General features: G+C 40.4%; 1 protein-coding gene across 2 annotated transcripts; it reads left to right on the top strand.

Moving 5' to 3' along the window:
* The first annotated feature begins 21012 nt into the window (after positions 1 to 21012).
* On the top strand, positions 21013 to 23183 carry LOC140891786 (probable receptor-like protein kinase At5g20050). Of its 2 annotated transcripts, none has more exons than XM_073300430.1 (2): positions 21013 to 22707; positions 22973 to 23183. In XM_073300430.1, the coding sequence occupies exon 1, from the start codon at positions 21070 to 21072 to the stop codon at positions 22426 to 22428; it is 1359 nt and encodes a 452-aa protein (XP_073156531.1). In that variant the 5' UTR covers positions 21013 to 21069; the 3' UTR covers positions 22429 to 22707; positions 22973 to 23183. The 2 variants fall into 2 exon arrangements, with proteins under 2 accessions (XP_073156531.1, XP_073156532.1); XM_073300431.1 differs by lacking the exon at positions 22973 to 23183 and adding an exon at positions 22813 to 22829.
* Positions 23184 to 23647: the final 464 nt, after the last annotated feature.

Below are 23647 nucleotides of genomic sequence, written 5' to 3'. Positions count from 1 at the left end.
TGGTTCGTGATTTTTCGGACGTCTTCCCGGAGGATGTTGCAGGAATTCCACCAGTGAGAGATGTGGAGTTCAGCATCGACTTAGTGCCAGACACCGTGCCTATCTCTAAGGCACCATACAGACTTGCTCCTACCGAGATGAAAGAGTTGAAGGAGCAGATACAGGAATTATTAGAGAAAGGCTTTATTCGTCCTAGCGTTTCTCCATGGGGAGCTCCAGTATTATTTGTGAAGAAGAAGGATGGCAGTATGAGACTGTGCATCGATTATCGAGAGCTCAATAGGGTCACAGTGAAGAATAAGTACCCACTGCCGAGGATAGAGGACTTATTTGATCAGTTTCAGGGAGCTTCGGTGTTCTCCAAGATCGACCTGCGATCTGGTTACCATCAGCTGCGAGTTAGAGAGGCAGATGTGTCCAAGACTGCTTTCCGAACACGTTATGGGCATTACGAGTTCTTAGTGATGCCATCTGGGATGACCAATGCTCCAGCGGTTTTCATGGATCTCATGAACCGGGTATTTCAGCCGTATCTTGATCAGTTCATCATAGTCTTCATTGATGATATCTTGATCTACTCTAGGAGCGTTGAGGAGCATAGGCAGCATCTACAGACAGCCTTGCAGACTTTGAGGGAGCATCGTTTGTATGCCAAGTTCAGCAAGTGCGAGTTTTGGCTTGAGCAGGTGGCATTTCTTGGCCACATTATTTCTAGAGATGGGATTGCAGTGGATCAGTCGAAGGTTGAGGCAGTGCAGAAATGGGGTATTCCGAAGAATGCTTCGGAGATTCGCAGTTTTTTGGGTTTGGCAGGATACTATAGAAAGTTCATCAAGGGTTTTTCCTCTATTGCAGTATCCTTGACTTTCTTAACCAAGAAGAACGCGAAGTTTATTTGGAGTTCAGACTGTCAGAGGAGCTTTGATCAGATGAAGGAAGCACTCACTACTGCACCGGTTTTAGCGATGACAGTACCACACGAGGAGTTAGTGGTGTACACCGACGCGTCTAAGCTAGGTTTAGGCGCAGTACTTATGCAGTGTGGTAAGGTTATTGCTTATGCGTCAAGGCAGTTGAAGATTCATGAGCAGAACTACCCGACGCATGACTTGGAGTTAGCGGCAGTGGTTTTCGCTTTGAAAATCTGGAGGCACTATCTGTATGGCGAGAAGTGCAATATTTTCACTGATCATAAGAGCCTCAAGTACTTCTTCACTCAGAAGGAGTTGAACATGAGGCAACGGAGATGGTTCGAGTTGGTGAAGGATTACGATTGTGACATTAGCTACCATCCAGGTAAAGCTAATGTAGTGGCCGATGCTTTGAGTTGGAAGTCGTCAGTGGTATCGTGTTTGTCAGTGCAGCTACCACTGCAAAGTGAGATTCAGAGGTTTGATTTGGAGATTTACTCGAGTGGTCATGCACCGAGCTTGTCAGTGTTGACGGTGCAGCCAGTTCTGCGAGATCGGATCAGGGATGGACAGTCTACTGATGAGGAGTTGCAGCGATGGAGACAGAGAGATGAGGCCAAGGGTAATCTTCTGTATACAGTTGTGGATGACATTGTTCAGTACCGTGGTAGGATGTGGGTACCGAACGTCGATCAGTTGAGAGCTGAGATCTTAGCAGAGGCTCACACATCTCCGTACTCCATTCACCCCGGAAGTACGAAGATGTATCGAGATTTGCAGCTATTGTATTGGTGGCCCGGAATGAAGAGAGACATCGGGAGAGTTGTGTCAGAGTGCTTGACTTGTCAGCAGGTCAAGGCTGAGCATCAGCGTCCAGCAGGACTTCTTAGACCTCTTCCTATTCCGGAATGGAAATGGGAGAATATTACGATGGACTTTGTAGTTGGCTTACCGAGGAGTGCCAGAGGTTGCACAGCTATTTGGGTGATCGTGGATAGACTCACCAAGTCAGCTCATTTCTTACCGGTGAGGACTACTTACTCGTTGACACAGTATGCAGAGCTTTACATCAAGGAGATTGTTAGACTGCATGGCATACCAGTGTCGATAGTATCAGACAGAGATCCGAGATTTACGTCTGCGTTTTGGAGGAGTTTGCACACTGCATTGGGGTCTAGACTTTTGTTCAGTACAGTGTTCCATCCCCAGACAGATGGTCAGTCTGAGAGAGTGATTCAGGTTCTCGAGGATCTACTGAGAGCTTGTGTCATCGACTTTCAGGGCTCGTGGGAGACTAGACTGCCATTAGTAGAGTTTACCTATAACAACAGTTTTCAGTCGTCTATAGGTATGGCTCCTTATGCAGCATTGTACGGGAGGAGGTGCAGATCTCCTGTGCATTGGGATGAGGTCGGAGAGAGGATTTTACTTGGTCCTAAGATTGTGCAGCAGACAGCTGATATTGTGACACAGATTCGGGATCGCATGAGGACTGCTCAGAGTCGTCAGAAGAGTTATGCAGATACTCGACGACGAGATTTGGAGTTCGCTGTAGGTGATCACGTATTCCTGAAGGTGTCACCTATGAAGGGAGTAGTGCAATTTGGTCAGAGAGGCAAGCTTAATCCGAGATATATAAGGCCATTCGAGATCTTGGAGAGAGTTGGCACGTTGGCCTACCGTTTAGCCCTACCACCAGGGCTAGCGGCAGTGCACAATGTATTCCATGTATCCATGCTTCGGAGATACATCTCGAACCCGTCACATGTGTTGGATTTTGAGCCTCTTCAGTTGACACCGGAGTTAGCATTTGAGGAGAGGCCTATACGGATCTTGGCTAGGGAGGAGCGCAGATTGAGGACATGGGTCATACCGATGATCAGAGTCCAGTGGCTGAATCACTCGGAGGAGGAAGCTACTTGGGAGACCGAGGCAGATATGAGGACTCGCTACCCGGAGTTGTTCGGGTAAGTACTTTAATTTCGAGGACGAAATCCAAATTAAGGGGGGAGAATTGTAACACCCGGTATTTTTAATACGTAAATTCACATGCATAATTAGGAAATTTATTTATTGAAAATTTTAGATTTATGGGTTAAATAATTATGTGAAATTATTTGTGCATGTTTTAAGTTATTTTTAAGCATTTAACCCATAATTAGTGATTTTCACGATTTATGGAAATTAATTGTTTTTGATCGCGTAGACGGGACCGTGGACGGACGAGATGACAACTTTCTATCCAATTTATTTAATGAGCATTTTTTTAGAGCCCAAAAATATTATTTTGAGTTTTATTTCCTCAATATTTTTAGTATTTAATTTTATATAATTTTAGGAGTCCGTTTTTATTCAAAATAAGCCAAAAAAATGACTTTTTAGTATTTTTAAAATTCCCTTAATTATTTATTTCGGGATTTTTTAAATTAGTTATCAGATTTTAATTATTAGTTAGAGCTTTTATTATATATTTCATAATTAAAAATCCATATTTATATTTTATTATCCTAAAAACCTATTTTAAATTTAAAACCTTACCCTAAACCTACCCAAACCTCACGCCTCCTAAGCTCTCAGCCGACATCTCCCCCTCTCCTTCATCTTCTTCATCGATCAGAAATCTCCAAGGCTCCATAGCCGATTTTTCTTCGAAGTTTCAAGGTTGCTCGTCGTCCCGTCGTCCCGGATTCGTTCTACACGCTCCTATCTCTTCCTTTAACGGTGCAAGACATGTCTTCTTTCATTTTAATGTGCCATATTAGAGTTATACGTGTGTGTGTGCGTGAGTATCGGTTTACTTCAAGAATTTTCAGAAAAACGAGATTTGTTATGGTTTTATGCGTTCGTTCTTGTGACTCTTGATCATATTCATGAAATTCTTAGCCATGGTTCACGTTTTTAATTGCATGGCTCGGTCCAGGAGCTAGGGCTCGATCAAGGGGTGTCCTAGGGTGCCTTAGAGACGAGCAGGACCAGCTGGTTCGGTCTGGTGTGGGCTAGGTTTGGTCTGATGCACTGTTTGGTCAAAGGAGTCGACAGTCTAGGGTTTTGTGGAAGGATGGATCGGTCAGGGGCTAGGGGCCATGGCTCGGGTTGAGCCATGGTGGGTTAGCACCGCCCAGACGTGGGCTACGTCTGGGCGGCAGCGCTCTGGCCAGGGGTGGCCGGAGCTGGCTGGCAGCAGGCCATGAAGGCCTGCTGCTCACGGCCGAGAGGAAGTCGGGTAAGGGGGGATCGGGTTTTGGGCTGGGGCTGGGGCTGGGTCAGGTCTGCGTGATCTGGGTCGGGTCTGTAGGGTAGTGGGTCGGGTCAGGTCGGTCCGGGTCCAGGTTAGGTGGGCCGGGCTCGAGTATTTTAATTTTAAAGTGTTTAATGTTTTAATTGGTTTTTGGACCAATTAATTAGAAATAAAATTATTTGGGCTTCTAAATAATTTTATTTGGGCTTTTTAAAATTTTTTTAAGTTAGTCCAATAAATTTTATGGGCTTGTGGGCCCATAGGAATTTTTGGGTCAGTCAGTGAATTTTTGGGCCAATCTAGAATTTTATTGGGTTTAAGTAAGTTTATGGGCTTAAATATTTTTATTTAGGCCCAATTAAGTTTAATTCAGTTATTTGGGCTAAGATTGGATTATTGTGCTTTTATTTAAGTTCATGGGCTTAGAGTGAGTGACCAGCAGTCTGGACCAACCCATGAAAAATAAATAAGTCCGGAATATATATTTAAATTATTTTTTTTATGCATAAAGTCTATGTTAAGTATAAGTATATTATATTATGAAAAATTAATTGAATATATATTACGGACATATTTTCAGTGCATGCATTCATGAAATAATTTTTATGCATGATTTAATGTTTAAGGTTGAGCAAAAGAAAAATAATTTTTATGTTGGAAGTTGAAGTAGTGTGACAATTTGAGGGGAATTCGTCCCCATATGTGAACTATTGAAGGGCAGTTTACTGCCAATTTAAGAGGTGATTCGTCACCGCCACGTACGTTGGTTTCCACGCTGATAAGTATTTAATGTATGATTTAAGGTTACACTATGGATACAACCATGCGATGTTAGAAAATACTTTGCTCAACAATGTTTATGTATTATGTATGATTATGATATTTAAGCTAATTTAAGTTATGTTATGTCATGATATTTTTTTAAGCATGCTCATTCATGTATATGTTATGTATTAGTATTAACGTGATTTAAATTATTTTAAACCCTTGTTATGTTAGCATGTTGGGCCTCTAGGCTCACTACACTGGTATGGTGCAGGTGAGTACGTAGAGGAGGATGTGGTACCCACCGGCGGCGAGGACATATGAGCGGACATGCAGTGACCCCGTGACCGTGATAGTCTTCTGAGTCGTTATGCATGTTTTGAATATTTTAGCATGTTATACATTTGTTTATTCATTTTCAGTGGTTGGAAGTATGAGATATTTTATTTAAATATTTTCAGTGCATGAAAATTTTATTTATTTTTGCTTATGTCAGTATTTTATTAAAATGTTTGACTCAGATATTTAATTTATTAAAGATTGCATTTTTACTTAGTTTATTTATTTTTAAATCTATTTATTCTGTGCATATATGTATGGGCATGTATATACATATTATTATTTAGTAAGCATAAAAAAAAAAAAATTTCCGCATATTTATTTATATTAGAGAGTTAGGGTCGTTTCATATAAACATGTATACTCGCTGGCAATCTCAGTCAATGTGTGCGTACCTCTAGGCTAGTTCAAGTATAGTAGGATCCTAGGTTCCAAGCCTATATTCAAAAGTTCACCGTATCACTACATAAATTCTATAAGTCTTAACTAAGCTAATAAGTACTCCCAAAACTTAAATAGATTCCCGGACCATACCTTCGTCCGTAGATAACTGTAAGGCTCGAAAATATTATGTTCTTAATTACAGGATTTACAATTTAAATTCCGAATAAAAGTGAAAAGATGAATTTAAGAATTTATGAAAATTAGAGATTTCAATTTCGGGTCAGAAATATTTAATTTGAGTATTTTCGGATTTTAAGATTTTGATATCCGGAATTCTTAAATTAAAAGATTAAAAATATTTGAATTGATATTTATGGAATTTAAGATGTGAATTACAAGATGATAAATATCAAGGATTTAATTTGAGGATGAAATCCGAGCAAGGGCCCATTTGCAAAGATTGACCAGTTCAAGGACTAGAATGCGATAAGGTCCGAAATGATTTAATTTTAATCCGAAAATATTTAATTTGAGAATATTTAGAGTTTAGAATTGAATTCTAATATTCTTAAATTATTTAGGATTGAAATTAAATTATATCGCTTGTCCGAGGACTGAATTGCAATTAGGCCAAAGTTCAGAAACCAAACTGCAAATAGGCCAATATATATCTATTGTGACTTAGCATTCACGTGAGATATCAGAAAGGTGGCAGCCAAAAACGAGAGAAGGGGGAAAAAGGGTTCCAAAGCCAATTTTTGTCCCTTTAAACTCCGATATCTTTTGATCCGCCCGGTAGAATTTCCGATTTATCGTATATTTGCGATCACAACTCCGAGTGCTTCGTTTTGAATTAAGTTTTATGAAGTTCTACCATGTTTAAATTTTATGATGTTGTTAGAATTAAGATTTGATTGTATAAACATGTTCTAGCATATACGACGATAGCATATCTAAGACGGCTCGAGAAAAGATCGTCGTTTGAACATGATTTCGATTTTTGTAAGAATTGTCAAAAATCTGGATTTTTGGGGGCTGACATTCACGTGTTATGCTGCTGGAATTGAAGATGTTATATTGTTAAGATGATGATCATATTGATGTTTAAGCTTTTGGAAAGACCGAAATCGTATCGTTACGCCGCCGGTTCAAGATTTTGAATTGTTATGAATTCTACATGTCTAGAGCTAATCTTTAAGCTTATTGTGGATGAATGGAATATGAAATTATGTTGATAATGAGGATATGATGATATTTGAATCGAAAGATTTATCGGACTCAAATAGTTGCGACGTCGGTTTGAATTCCGATTGTATTAGCAAGATTTGAACTATATAAGCTTTAAAGAAACATCGATTCAGATTGGATATTGATGTTTAGCTATGTTATAAACCATTTCAGATTTGAAGTGAAGATTATCGAAGTTGAATCGACGAGTTCAAGTTCGAATGACTTGAAGTGTTTGAAGTTGAATCAAAAACACCTTCAAGTAGCACTGATTGAAATGAGCAGATTTTGATGACAGATGTGGCTAGTTTAAGATTGATCAGCATTTGCAGCAGATTCAAGATGTTTGAATCGCGATGAAAGGTATGAGTTGACATTATTCTTTCCAGGTAGAACAACTCGAGAACGTGGTGGTTTTCGAGTTATCCTGAAATCACATACTTAGTTGTTTAAGTGCTCTTATGTGATTTACTTGCTTTTGTTTCTATGAATATTGATTTATGTGTTCAAGATGTTTATCAGTATTTATTTGAGTAATGCATACAGATTATGTTGCATTCATCTTGAACTCCAGCCTAATAAGCACAGAGGGTTAAAAGCCTAGAGTGCATATGACGTTTGGCGGATTGTAGTTGAGTGACACGGAATGTAGACTTACTTTCAGAGCCAGAAGACTCACTATAGTTGCACCAAAGTAAGAGGAAATAAAGTATTTAACTTCACCTCGATTGGGTGAGTTGGTGTTCGTTAAAGATTTTATTCCTCGGGATCCCAAGAACTAAGCTTATTGGTATCAGATTTGATAGTCTATTCCTTGGCACATGCATTGCATTTATGCATTAACCTAGAGTTTTCTATGGTTTAGAATATGCAATTATAAATGCTAGCATGTTGTGATATGTCATTCTAGATATGAATGTTTTATTATGCTTTATATGCTATTGCTTTAGATGAATCGTTATGCTTTAAGAAATTAAGAATCGATGATGATTCTATGATTTACATGTTATTACATGTTTTATGATTTCAGATTATTATGGCATATAGATTCCATATGCTCTAATGATGTATATGCATGTCTTTCATACTGAGATTTATTCTCACCGGAGTTATCCGGCTGTTGCTTTGTTTGTATGTGTGCATTGCATCAGGTTGGGGCATGATCAAGCTAGAGTTGGCTTGGATAGCTTGAGAAGAGAGATAGCATGTGGTGACTCGGGATTTAAGCAGATGATATGTATTGTTAATAACATGTTAGAAGACAAAGAATCTTGTACATGTTTCTATTTGGTAAATCCTAGTTTATATTCATGAATTGATGTATTTATGAGTTAGGATTTATTTGTCAATGCATGTATATTATTTTGTAGCTTGTATAAGACTAGATGTCTTTATATTCCAAGTTTGACAGCATTAAGTTGCAGCAAAATTTCCAAAATTTGGAGCCCGCTCGATCGGGTGACTTTTGCGGATCGAGCGAGCCCAATATGGATTCAGACCCAAGAGCTGGACTTTCTTTACCACTTGCAGAATTCTCTTATAATAATAGCTATCAGACGAGCATTGAGATGGCTCCTTTTGAAGCACTGTATGGAAAGAAATGTAGATCACCATTGTATTGGGATGATATCTCAGACGTACCAGATGTTGGGCCAGATATGATCCGAGAAATGACTGAAAAGGTAAAGCTTATACAGAAAAGAATGAAAACAGCTCAAGACAGACAAGCAAAGTATGCAAATATCAGACGACGACCTCTATCTTTTGATCAGGGAGACAGAGTTTTCTTGAAGATTTCTCCGTTTAGAGGTATGGTCAGATTTGGAAAGAGAGGAAAGTTATCTCCACGTTTTATCGGTCCATATGAGATTATCGAGAAGATAGGCGATCTTGCTTATCGACTTGCTCTTCCTCCATCTTTGTCTGGTATTCATGACATATTCCATGTCTCTATGCTGCGGAAGTATCAGCCTGATCCTTCCCATATTCTTCAGCCTGATGAAGCTGAACTTGACGAGACTCTTAGTTATTTTGAGCAGCCTATTCAGATTCTTGATCGCAAAGACAAACAGCTCAGAAACAAAATAATTCAGCTAGTCAAAGTTCAGTGGAGTCGACATGGCATCGAAGAAGCGACTTGGGAGACTGAGTCAGACATGAGACAGAAATTTCCAGAGTTGTTTCATTGATGTGAGTTCTTATTTTGTTTTATGCTATTTCATTATCTTATGTGTATACAGATTGTCTATACAGCTTGCTTATGATTTCGAGGACGAACTCATGTCTTAGTGGGGGAGAAATGTAAGGCCCGGGATTATTTAATTTTAATCCGAGAATATTTAATTTGGGAATATTTAGAGTTTAGAATTAAATTCTAATATTCTGAAATGAATAAGGATTGAAATTGAATTAAATCACTTTTCCGGGGACTGAATTGCAAATAGCTAAAAGTTCAGGGACTAAACTGCAATTTAGCCATATATATCTTAATTTCCACTTGATTTATATCTTATTACACGTGAAAGCCATCAAAATTAAAGGGAATAGGCAGAAGACTCGGCTGAACCATCTTCAACACCATTTTTGATCCGAAAAAGCTTCGATAACTCGCGCTCCGGTTGTCAGAAATTCCAGATAAATATATATCTGCGATCACAGCTTCGAGACCTTCGATTTGGTACATGTTTTATTCACATATCTCAGATTTTATTTTTATGTGAAAGATGGAAAATTATGATTTTATCATATATGCGTATATCAGCTGTACCGATCGTGTATTCGCAGACGGTTCGGAAAAAGACTGTCGTTCGGATTTTATATGAATTTGGGAAGAATAATTCGAACACTACCATGTTTGATTGATACTGATTTTTATGGTAATGAGATGATATGTTAGAGATTATAAGTTATCTGGATTGTTGGATTGATTTGGATATTGTTTGGATTGCCGGCTTTAGCCGTTATGCCGTCGATTTGCAAAATTTCAAGACTTTGATATTGTTGATTGAACGAAGCATGGTTTGAATGGCATCTGATCTTGTTAGTTATTCGATATGTAATTTATCAGCTTTCTATCGAAGTTGCCGAACTCGTGTTCTCCGAGTCAAACCGAGAAGGATTTGAAGCAAGGTTTGCTAGCATTTGCACTTGAGATTGAGTTGAGAAGTGGAGCAACCTTTTGATATGAATTTTCATTGATGTACTTGCAGATTTGAAGTAATTTCAGACGTGACATAGAAAGGTATAAATGACAGCAAATCCAGATGGGATAGAACGCTTGAAATAGCTTTCATTTCAAGTATTCCCATGTCAATCACATACTTGTTTCTTTATATTTCTTATGTGATTATTTGTTTGTACTGCTTTGTTTGCTTATATGCTTAGTTGTTCAAGATGTGTTTTATAGCTTTTAATGCATACAGCTTATGTTGCATTCATCTTGAACTCCAGCCTTAATAGCACAGAGGGCAGCCATCGCCTAGAGTGCAGATGACGTTGGAGAGCTGTAGTGAGTGGCATGGACTGTAAATTTATTTCTAGAGTCAGCTTGACTCATGGCACAGAATATGGATTTATGTTCAGAGCCAGAAGACTCACTATATTTGTACCAAAGTCAGAGGACTAAAATACTTGATGCCGCCTCGAATGGGAGTATCGGTGGTTTGATAGTTATTTTATTCCTCGGGATCCCAAAGAACTAAGTTTTATTGATATCAGCTTGATAGCCTTCCTTTGCCATTTGCATTGCATTCACGTTTATTATCTCGCGTTTAAAGTTGTTTATACTGGGATTTTATTCTCATCGGAGTTATCCAGCTATTGCTTTGTTTTGTATGTGTGCATGGCAATAGGTGGGGCAGGAGCTAGTCAGAAAAGACAAGGATAGCTCGAGATAGAGGCATAGCAAGTAAGGACACGGGCTTAAGTAGCACGACTTGTACTTTATGTTGTTGAACCATGCTAGAAGTGATACAAGAACTTTGTATATTATGGCTTGAATACATGCTAGTTTATGTTTATTATGTTTAGAAGCTTGTAAGACGTTATAAGATAGCATGTATTTGATTTTGTAGCATGTATAAAAGATTATGACTTGTTTATCCATTCTTTGGCAGCAGAGTTTTGATAGCATATTCCCCGATCGAGCGAGACCCTGCCTTTTAAAACAAATTTTTTTTTTTTTTTGCTCTTGTTTCTTTAATTCTTTTAAGTACTTGTTTAATTGTTAATTACAATAAATTGCCCTAAGATAAGATTAGCAACCCGGGTCCCCACAATAGGTGGTATCAGAGCATAAGTTTCTGGATTTAGATAGAAGTTGATGAGCGGGATAGTTTGAGTCTGTCTGATTGTTTAATATTGCATGAGAGTACATGTTATATCTGATTATGTGCATTATCTGCTAGCATGCTTTATATATAGCAATAATTATGTGATTGCATGATTATGTGCTTTTATTGCTACTGCATGCTATATATATGCAATTGTATTCCAGAATATCCTTAGTCAGAACCTGAATTCTCATGAGAATGCATGAGAATGCTTATCAGAGAAGGATGGAATAAATTTCTGCATATTATATTGTTTATGCACTAATCTGTTTGACAATCAGATATGCCTCCCCGTAAAGCACCGGTCATTAGACAGCCATTAGTGGTTCCTCCAGCTGAACCAGTACAAGTACCACCGCCAATTGTTGAAACTCAGAATGCACAGGGTAGTACATCTACTGACCCATTGGATCCTACTGCTACTCCAATGGAGACTTTGTTAAAGCGATTTCAGTCATTCAAACCGCCAAAACTGAAAGGAACAGAAAACTCAGTTGATTGTGAAAATTGGCTTGAAGATATAGAACAACTATTTGAATAACTTGACTATATAGATGATCGTCGTATCCGACTGGTAATACATCAACTTCATGAAGTTGCCAAAAGTTGGTGGATTACTACCAAACGGGCATTGGAACAACGAGGTACGATTATCACCTGGACTGTATTTAAAACTGAGTTCTATCAACGTTTCTTTCCAGTCTCCTACAGGAAGGATAAGGGTGCTGAATTTGCCAATCTAAGGCAAGGTAATTTGAATATCGAGGAATATGTGGCCAAATTTTCAAGTCTTTTGAAGTTTGCACCACATATAGCAGCTACTGATGAAGCAATGGCGGATCAGTTTATCAATGGCCTTAATCCAGAGGTGTTTACCTTGGTGAACAGTGGACGACCAAATACTTTTGCTGATGCCTTGAACAAAGCTAAGGGAGCCGAAGCAGGTATTTTGCGACAAAGAGGAACACCGTTCATTCCACAGCCATTTCCCCAGCCTGTATCAGCTTTCATTCCACAGAATCCGCCACAGTTTCAGCAAACATCTCCCAGATTTGAGGGAGGAAGCAGTGGCAGAAAGGATTCTAGATTCAGGCCAAAGGAAAAGCAATTTAAGAAGCCAGGTAGTAGTTCTTCAAGTTCTAGTGGACAGAGACAGTTTGGGGCAGGTCAGAGAACTGGTGAATCAGGAGCATTATGTTTTAAGTGTGGTGGAAAACATTCAAGTGATCAGTGCAAGGGTGTGACAGGTAATTGCAATATTTGTCGTCAACCTGGTCACTATGCCAAGGTATGTCCTCAAAGAGCTATAGGTGAAAGTTCTTCTCGACCAATACCTCAGGCCGAAAGGCAATCAGTGCATTCATTTCAGCCTCAGCAACCTCAGCAACAGACCAGAGGAAGAGGAAGCCAGACTGTGACTCGACCTCCTAGACAACAGGCTCGAGTTTTTGCACTTACTGAGGAACAGGCACAGGCGGCACCTGACGATGTCATAGCAGGTAACTGCTTTATTTATGGTTATCCTGCCTATGTTTTGATAGATACAGGTGCATCTCATACATTCATCTCTGAAAAATTTGTTATGATGCATTCTTTATCTTCTGATTCATTGCCTACTGTTGTTTCTATTTCATCACCGTTGGGTGAAGGTATTATATCTGTTCGAATGATTCGAAATTGTGCGTTGCAATATGACGGGAATGTGATTAATATAGATTGTATAGTACTTGGATTATCAGATTTCGATTGTATTGTTGGTATCAACATGTTAACCAAGTACAGAGCAACTGTAGATTGTTTCCAGAAAGTGGTTCGATTTAGACCAGAAATGGCATCTGAATGGAAATTCTACGGTAAGGGTTCTTGAGCCAAGATTCCTTTGATATCTGTGTTATCTATGACCCGTTTATTGCAGAGAGGGGCGAAAGGATTTCTGATTTATGCAGTCGATGTATTGAAATCCAGTCCAGCAGTAACAGATATTCCAGTTGTGCATGAATTTGCTGATGTATTTCCTGATGAAATTCCTGGTTTACCTCCAGTACGAGATATAGATTTCAGTATTGATCTAATGCCAGGTACGCAACCAATATCCAAGGCTCCTTACAGAATGGCACCTATTGAATTGAAGGAGTTGAAGGATTAATTGGAAGATTTGTTAGCCAAGGGGTACATTAGACCGAGTGTTTCACCTTGGGGTGCTCCGGTACTGTTTGTACGAAAGAAAGATGGTTCCATGCGCTTATGCATTGATTATCGTCAATTGAACAAGGTAACCATCAAGAATAAATATCCACTGCCTAGAATATATGATTTGTTTGATCAGCTACAGGGTTCAGCTATCTATTCGAAGATTGATTTGCGATCTGGATATCATCAACTGAGAGTACGAGATGAAGATATTCCTAAAACTGCTTTCAGAACAAGGTATGGACATTATGAATTCATCGTCATGCCTTTTGGTTTAACCAATGCTCCGGCAGTATTTATGGGATTGATGAATCAGATATTTCAGAAATATTTGGATGACTTTGTCATTATTTTTATCGATGATATCTTGATTTATTCCAAGACTATAGATGATCACGCTGAACATCTCAGAATTATTTTACAGACTTTGAGAAATGAGAAATTATATGCCAAGTTATCGAAATGTGAATTTTGGTTGCAGAAAGTTGTGTTTCTTGGGCATATTATTTCAGGTGATGGGATTTTAGTGGATCCAATCAAGGTCGAGGCTGTATTGAATTGGCCTAGACCTACATCAGTGCCAGAAATACGGAGTTTTATGAGCTTGGCAGGTTATTATAGACGTGTTATCAGAGACTTTTCCAGCATTGCGAAGCCTATTATGCAATTGACACAGAAAAATAAGCCGTATGTCTGGACTGAAGCCTGTGAAACTAGTTTCTTGGAGTTGAAGAAAAGGCTTACAAGTGCACCTGTCTTGACGATTCCATCAGGTACGGGTGATTTTGTAGTATATTGTGATGCTTCTCACAAGGGTCTGGGTTGTGTGCTTATGCAGAGAGAGCATGTTATTGCTTATGCTTCGAGACAGTTAAAGCCACACGAGACTCGATATCCTATCCATGATCTGGAGCTTGCCGCTATTGTCTTTGCATTGAAGATATGGCGACATTATCTTTATGGTGAGAAGTTTGAAATCTTTTCAGATCACAAAAGTTTGAAATATCTGTTTTCGCAATCAGAATTGAATATGAAATAGCGTAGATGGCTTGATTTATTGAAAGATTTCGATTGCGAGATCAATATTATCCAGGAAAGTCTAATGCAGCTGCAGACGCCTTAAGTAGAAAGGTATGTTCTTTATCCTTGTCTACGATAGGTGTATCTCAAATGGTGGAAGATTGTTGTATTTCTGGATTAGTATTTGAAACAGATATGCGATCTATTCGTGTTTATGCTATAAAAGCTGAGCCAGAATTGTTATTGAGAATCAAAGAAGCACAGAAAGAGGATCAGAATATTCAGAATTCTATTGCTATGGTCAGATCTGGACATAAATCTAAATATCAAGTCAGTGCTGATGATGTTTTATATGTGAATAACAAACTTGTTGTTCCAAATGTTTCAGCTTTGAAACAGCAGATATTGAAAGAGGCTCACAGCAGTCGATTCAGTATTCATCCTGGTGGCAGAAAAATGTATAATGATCTGAAAATGCAGTATTGGTGGAAACAGATGAAGTCAGATGTGACCGAATTTGTATCCAGATGTTTGAATTGCCAACAGGTGAATGCTGAACGGAAGAAGCCAGGTGGTCTATTGCATAGTTTATCAGTTCCAGAATGGAAATGGGATCACATTTCCATGGATTTCGTTACACAGCTACCACGTTCATCCAGAGGGTATGATGCCATTTGGGTGATTATTGATCGTTTGACGAAATCAGCATGTTTTATTCCGTACAGAATGACGTACAGACATGATCAGATGGCAGAGATCTACGTCAGAGAAGTGGTAAGATTACATGGTGTGCCTAAATCTATTGTTTCAGATCGAGACCCTAGATTTACATCCCACTTTTGGCATAGCTTGCAACAAGCTCTTGGTACTCAATTGCATCTGAGTACAGCTTATCATCCTCAAACAGACGGACAGTCAGAGCGGACTATCCAGACACTTGAGGATATGTTAAGAGCTATAGTACTAGATTTTGGTACTAGTTGGCAAGATTCTTTATCACTTGCAGAATTCTCTTATAATAATAGCTATCAGACGAGCATTGAGATGGCTCCTTTTGAAGCACTGTATGGAAAGAAATGTAGATCACCGTTATATTGGGATGATATCTCAGACGTACTAGATGTTGGGCCAGATATGATCCGAGAAATGACTGAAAAGGTAAAGCTTATACAGAAAAGAATGAAAACAGCTCAAGACAGACAAGAAAAGTATGCAAATATCAGACGACGACCTCTATCTTTTGATCAGGGAGACAGAGTTTTCTTGAAGATTTCTCCGTTTAGAGGTACGGTCAGATTTGGAAAGAGAGGAAAGTTATCTCCACGTTTTATCGGTCCATATGAGATTATCGAGAAGATAGACGATCTTGCTTATCGACTTGCTCTTCCTCCATCTTTGTCTGGTATTCATGACGTATTCCATGTCTCTATGCTGCGGAAGTATCAGCCTGATCCTTCCCATATTCTTCAGCCTGATGAAGCTGAACTTGACGAGACTCTTAGTTATTTTGAGCAGCCTATTCAGATTCTTGATCGCAAAGACAAACAGCTCAGAAACAAAATAATTCAGCTAGTCAAAGTTCAGTGGAGTCGACATGGCATCGAAGAAGCGACTTGGGAGACTGAGTCAGACATGAGACAGAGATTTCCAGAGTTGTTTCATTGATGTGAGTTCTTATTTTGTTTTATGCTATTTCATTATCTTATGTGTATACAGATTGTCTATACAGCTTGCTTATGATTTCGAGGACGAACTCATGTCTTAGTGGGGGAGAAATGTAAGGCTCGGGATTATTTAATTTTAATCCAAGAATATTTAATTTGGGAATATTTAGAGTTTAGAATTAAATTCTAATATTCTGAAATGAATAAGGATTGAAATTGAATTAAATCACTTTTCCGGGGACTGAATTGCAAATAGCTAAAAGTTCAGGGACTAAACTGCAATTTAGCCATATATATCTTAATTTCCACTTGATTTATATCTTATTACACGTGAAAGCCATCAAAATTAAAGGGAATAGGCAGAAGACTCGGCTGAACCATCTTCAACACCATTTTTGATCCGAAAAAGCTTCGATAACTCGCGCTCCGGTTGTCAGAAATTCCAGATAAATATATATCTGCGATCACAGCTTCGAGACCTTCGATTTGGTACATGTTTTATTCACATATCTCAGATTTTATTTTTATGTGAAAGATGGAAAATTATGATTTTATCATATATGCGTATATCAGCTGTACCGATCGTGTATTCGCAGACGGTTCGGAAAAAGACTGTCGTTCGGATTTTATATGAATTTGGGAAGAATAATTCGAACACTACCATGTTTGATTGATACTGATTTTTATGGTAATGAGATGATATGTTAGAGATTATAAGTTATCTGGATTGTTGGATTGATTTGGATATTGTTTGGATTGCCGGTTTTAGCCGTTATGCCGTCGATTTGCAAAATGTCAAGACTTTGATATTGTTGATTGAACGAAGCATGGTTTGAATGGCATCTGATCTTGTTAGTTATTCGATATGTAATTTATCAGCTTTCTATCGAAGTTGCCGAACTCGAGATCTCCGAGTCAAACCGAGAAGGATTTGAAGCAAGGTTTGCTAGCATTTGCACTTGAGATTGAGTTGAGAAGTGGAGCAACCTTTTGATATGAATTTTCATTGATGTACTTGCAGATTTGAAGTACTTTCAGACGTGACATAGAAAGGTATAAATGACAGCAAATCCAGATGGGATAGAACTCTTGAAATAGCTTTCATTTCAAGTATTCCCATGTCAATCACATACTTGTTTCTTTATATTTCTTATGTGATTATTTGTTTGTACTGCTTTGTTTGCTTATATGCTTAGTTGTTCAAGATGTGTTTTATAGCTTTTAATGCATACAGCTTATGTTGCATTCATCTTGAACTCCAGCCTTAATAGCACAGAGGGCAGCCATCGCCTAGAGTGCAGATGACGTTGGAGAGCTGTAGTGAGTGGCATGGACTGTAAATTTATTTCTAGAGTCAGCTTGACTCATGGCACAGAATATGGATTTATGTTCAGAGCCAGAAGACTCACTATAGTTGTACCAAAGTCAGAGGACTAAAATACTTGATGCCGCCTCGAATGGGAGTATCGGTGGTTTGATAGTTATTTTATTCCTCGGGATCCCAAAGAACTAAGTTTTATTGATATCAGCTTGATAGCCTTCCTTTGCCATTTGCATTGCATTCACGTTTATTATCTCGCGTTTAAAGTTGTTTATACTGGGATTTTATTCTCACCGGAGTTATCCGGCTATTGCTTTGTTTTGTATGTGTGCATGGCAATAGGTGGGGCAGGAGCTAGTCAGAAAAGACAAGGATAGCTCGAGATAGAGGCATATCAAGTGAGGACACGGGCTTAAGTAGCACGACTTGTACTTTATGTTGTTGAACCATGTTATGGCTTGAATACATGCTAGTTTATGTTTATTATGTTTAGAAGCTTGTAAGACGTTATAAGATAGCATGTATTTGATTTTGTAGCATGTATAAAAGATTATGACTTGTTTATCCATTCTTTGGCAGCAGAGTTTTGATAGCATATTTCCCGATCGAGCGAGACCCTGCCTTTTAAAACAAATTTTTTTTTTTTTTTGCTCTTGTTTCTTTAATTCTTTTAAGTACTTGTTTAATTTTTAATTACAATAAATTGCCCTAAGATAAGATTAGCAACCCGGGTCCCCACAGTTGTATCACTACTGATGAATAAGCTTGACACTTTTATACTAAGCTAATATGTAATTTATGGTTATTTTTCCGCACGTTTTACTCTGTTAAGTTATTTTGCAGTATTAAGTTTAATGCATGCTATTAGTTGCCAGTTAGTAGGTGATACCATGCAGGGTCACTACAGACAGCGTCCTCCGGATCACTTAAAATGATCATATCTGGTTCCCGGCTAGCTTTCCTCTTGTGCTGGGAAAGTGGTATCTCGTCCTCCAAGTCCTCTGCTGACAAAGACAGCTGAGATTGAAGTTCCAACTGAGGGGAAGTCAATGCCATAACTCGGCTTTCTGGGACTCCGTCGTTGGTAAGTAGAGGCAGAGCAGCAGAAAGGGTGGGTTGAACAGGGGGAAGGGTTGCAGTGGTTGGCGGACGCTGAGGATCAGGGAGGATAGTACGGCTCTCCTCCTCTACCCTGGCCTTTTTCCTCCTTTCAGCCAAGGCCTGGGCTTTCTCTTTAGCAGCTTGCCTCTCCGCTGCCCGTCGAGCAAACTCCTACTCATCATATCAGACAGATTTGCAGCAAAAGCGGCACATTAATATCAAGATATCTGAAATTGATCAAGACAAATAGAAGTAAAAGAACCATAAATTACCAGGTTGAGCTCCTGGGGCACCGTATGCGTCGATCACCTGGTTAAGGGGATCTTCCACCCGGGTACTCAACCCGTAAGCTATCATATTCTCGTTTGTTAAAAGGACAAGAGAAGAAAAGTTTTTATTGCCAACTAAAGCCAGGATGCAAACATAAGGCTCCTCGACTTTATAATGGTCTGGGAGCTCAGGTTGAGGAGGGAGACTGGACAAGAACCCGGTCCTAAAAGTAAAAGGGGCCGGAGGACGGATGAAAAATACCTTTCTTTTCATCCCTTAAAGGAAGAGGGGATATCGGAAAGAAAGCGGGTGTTCAGCCGGGCAGCTAAGGAAAAGGCCCCTTCGTTAAATCGACAGGTAAAAAAAATAGTGAAGAACGAGAGGGGTGATAGCTAAATTGTGCATTTTAAAAAGAATGTAAGTGGAGGCCATAATTCGGAAAGAGTTCGGGTAGAACTGGTTAACAGGAACTCTAAAGAAATCGGCAACGGCCAGGTAGAAGGGAGGAATAGGAAATCGAAGACCGCTGCGGATTTGGTCTCGAAAAAAGGTATAACAACCCGCCGGAGGGGTATCGGGGGTACTCCCTGGTAAAGGGCGGAATAAAGAGTGAGACAAAGGGATTTCCCCCGAGCCGCGCAGTTCCTCCGCAGCCCCTTGCGACAGGGTGCTGGGAAGATAGGTGTACCAACCTAGGGCTGGAGGAGCAGAAGCGAGGGGTGTAGGGTTCTTCACTTTCTTTTTTCCTTTTCCCTTCATATGGGAAGACGAAGCCGCAGAGGCTTTAGTGCGATAAGTTTTTCTAGAAAAGCGGGGTCGGGAAGAAAGAGCAGAGGCGGAGCGAGCATCGCTCGAGCTACCGCTTGGCACTTCGTCTCTAGGCGAGCCTTTGACATTCGCCCCAGAGTTAGAAGATGTACCTGTAGACATAAGGGAGGGAAACACTTACAGGTTAAGGAGCAAATAAGAGAGTGCAAGGAACGAGTGACGGAAGCTGGAGAAAAGTGCAGGAAACCAGAGAACAATCGCGCAAGGGGGGAAGACGGTGAGAAAAAGAATGAAAGGTCACAAGGATTAAATACCAGAAAGGGCCAAAACAATCTGAGCAGTGTACTTTGAATTGAACGGCAGAGATACGCAAAGCGTGCTCAAGAAGCTGAAGCGACCTCTGACAGAATCTCTGACATGCGCACTACGAAGCGTTTAGGGCTGACGTAAGGCTAGTGTCACCACCCGGGTGGCTAAGACCCGGGGAATACCCCGGATGATGGTATAACTCGGAAGGTTTAAGTACCCGGCAGCATTAACTCCTCGGGATAGTGGAGCAGGTCCTAGCCCGACTATCTTTAGGAAGTGTGGTGATATCTTATTAAGATACCCCGGGTGGCTAGGACCCGGGGAATACCCCGGATGATGGTATAACCTGGAAGGTTTAAGTACCCCGACAACATTAACTCCTCGGGACAGCGGAGCAGGTCCTAACCCGACTATTTTTAGGAAGTGTGGTGATATCCTATTAAGATACCCCGGGGGGCTAGGACCCGGGGAATACCCCGAATGATGGTATAACCCGAAAGGTTTAAGTACCCGGGCCAGAGGCTTGGGAAGCCCTGGAGATCCCGGGAAGACGAAAGAAGCCCGGATAAAAACAGGGGAGCCAGGAATCTAGGAGTAACCTTTTGGAGGGTAGAAAAGGAAGGAAAGTTGGTGGGACTCGAGCTTTTCTATTCTTAGGGCCACGAAACAGCCACGTCTACTTAAAGTATGACATTTTCAAATCACAGACCAAATCATTACTAACCACGTTCCAACGGAGTGGGCTCTTTCCGGAAATTACGGGGTGCCTAAATCACACGTGGTAACCATCGCATCCTCCTGTAGGCTGTCAGTGAGCCCATACCCAATAATCATTGAGGGCTCGGGCGGACGAGTATTAAAAACCTAGGAAAAATCTCTCGAGAGGCATCATGATAATTTCGCATGCACTCACTCTCTCAAATATTCGTATAAACTTTTTTTCCAAACTAATAAAGCACTCGCCTATCTTTTCATCTGGGAATTTACCCACTTCCGAGTACTCATTTTTATGATAAACGCATCACATATTTTATTAATTTTTTTATAAAGTATATAAAACTCCATTGAAAGTTGAAACTTGAAACCTTCTCCCTCAATTTTTCGGTCGTCTCATGAAAAATAAAAAGTATTGATATAGTCAACATGGTTTCCCACTTGGCATGCGAATAAAACAAACAATGAATCTTTCTACTCTCTCTCGTATTATCAGTTACAGAGCAATGCGATTTTAATGGAGGACAGAAGAGCAAACTTGATAGGCCTTTCCACCACCATATGTCTCATCGTCTTGATCATCGTTTCTCGCCTCTCTCTCAAGCTTTCGAAATCCTTCTTCCTCGTGCTGGGAGCTTCTTTGGCCGCCATATTCGCCGTCTTCACGGTGATCGTCCTCCGCAGCCGGTTCATCACTCGAAGGAAGCAGCTCGAGACCCAGCTCGATTCCGAGGGCCGCGAGCTCCGGATCGAGTACAGCTTCATGCGGAAAGTCGCCGGGGTCCCGACTAAGTTCAGGCAACGGGAACTGGAGGAAGCCACCGACGGTTTCCGATCCGCAATAGGCAGAGGAGGTTCGGGCTACGTATACAGAGGGGTGCTGCCCGACGGCACCCAAGTGGCGGTGAAGCGAATCGAGGGCGAGGATCGCGGCGGCGAGAAGGTGTTCAAGGCCGAAGTAACGGCGATCGCCAGCGTGCAGCATGTGAATCTGGTGCGCCTTTTGGGCTACTGCTCTGTTTCCTCCGCGGGCCCTCGTTTTCTGGTCTACGATTTCATCCCCAACGGGTCTTTATCCAATTGGATCTTCACAAGAACGAGAGTGTATAATCACACCACACCGACGGGCTGTTTACCGTGGGATTTGAGATGCAGAGTGGCCCTGGATGTGGCCAAGGCCCTGTCGTACCTGCACCACGATTGCCGCTCCTGTATACTGCACCTCGACGTGAAGCCCGAAAACATACTGTTGGACGCAGATCACCGGGCCTTTCTGTCGGATTTCGGGCTCTCGAAGCTCAAAGGGAGAGAAGAGAGCAGAGTGGTGACTACCATTCGAGGAACGCAAGGCTACTTGGCTCCCGAATGGCTGCTCGAAAACGGGGTGTCCGAGAAGTGCGACGTTTACAGCTACGGCGTCGTGTTGTTGGAAATCATCGGAGGGAGGAGATGTGTTTGTGTGCTGCACGATGAGGCAGGGAAGAACAGCAACTCGAAGAGAAAATTCCAGTACTTTCCGAAGATCGTGGTGGAGAAATTGAAAGAGGGGAGGATCATGGAGGTCGTGGACGAAAGGTTGACCGAAAACGGGGCGAGCATGGAGGAGCTCGAGGTGAGGAAGATGGTGTTCATAGCACTGTGGTGCATACAAGAGAAGCCTAGGATCAGGCCTAGCATGAGACAAGTCGTGGAGATGCTGGAAGGCCGTATCGGTATCGAAGAGCCTCCGCAGACGCAAATGTTCCTCGTGGATCTTTCGACGATGCGGGAAAATGAGGGTAACGAGAGGAAGCCGAGGTTTGCTCAATTGGATCGTGAGAGTCCCTCTATTTCCATTGGCTGCTCTTTCACTTTCTCGAGACTCACGGGTCGATAGCTACGAGCTTTAAGTCTTGGAATCATAGGATTGTTCGATCATGTTGACGAATTTTAGGCGGTTTCACGTGGGTTTTTGTAGATATATATAATTCAACAGTCCAACTATTATGATACACCGGATGTAACTCGATCGATCGGATGATGTAACGTGATTGTTTGGGCACAATTTTTAGCCATGGATAAAAGGAGTCCTGGCCTAGAAATGTTTCTATGGGATGGACCATCTTTTTGTATCAGATGAGTGACATTTCTCTTTCTCACATAGGTTGGTTTTCAGGTAAATGCTCACGGTAGTTATTTATTATATCAAAACTCATGTATATATATTTCTAACATGACACTCGAACAATTCATGAACATGACCGTTTTCGTTTTGGAATAGGATCGTCTACATCGGTCTAATCACATCACTTGATATTGTGACCTCAAAACGACACCAGTTTCGCTAGATAGCATTTTCTGTTGTTTTTTTTTTAATTTATTGGGGGGGCCTTTTTTCCTCAGTTCTCACCTTTTCCATATATCTGTATTTTGCCAAAAAGGTTGTGGATAGACCACAATCAAAGTGACGAACCCAGCCAACAATCCAGCCACAACAGAGATCCACCTACTTCTTCTTCTTCTGCTCCACGGGACCCAACAGCCAGCTCTGCTGTGTTAATGGTTAGCCAGAACGGGAACAGTTATTGGCGTGCCAAAGTAACAGGCTAAAATATCGGGGCTTCGATTAGATTGAAATATTTCTAATCCATGGATTTCAAATGCATTTTTGTGGTTTAGAGAAGTAGCACCACAAACATCAAATCCACTTTTTTATGTTTATATAGTAATTCATGGTAGTTGTGATGGATTTCAAGTTCATCCAATAAAGTGGTGATTTAAAATCCTTTTTACTCCATTTAAGTAATGTGTAAATAATTAAGTTATGAATTTGAGATTTTTCTATGTTTCATTGTTAACACTAAAATTATAATCGAAATTCATTGATTTCAAATCCTTCGATCCAAGCGCAATCTGGTTGTATAATTGTATTGTAAGGTTTCTATCCGATTTTTTAAAAAAGTTTTACATGACTTGTTCTCACGTGGATGTACTGCTCCACCATTTCTCCGTCTTGTCCAAAATAATATTTAGTTACTTCATAACATAAAATTAAGGGCTTGTTTGGTATGGGATATTAGGGTAGGATTAATAATTAAACGGTTGTTTGGTTCATA

The sequence above is a fragment of the Henckelia pumila genome, chromosome 3, assembly GCF_033568475.1.
Source record: "Henckelia pumila isolate YLH828 chromosome 3, ASM3356847v2, whole genome shotgun sequence".
Lineage (NCBI taxonomy): Eukaryota > Viridiplantae > Streptophyta > Magnoliopsida > Lamiales > Gesneriaceae > Henckelia > Henckelia pumila.
The sequence above is the reverse complement of the archived record's forward strand: the minus strand, read 5'-3'. Positions and strand labels throughout refer to the sequence as shown.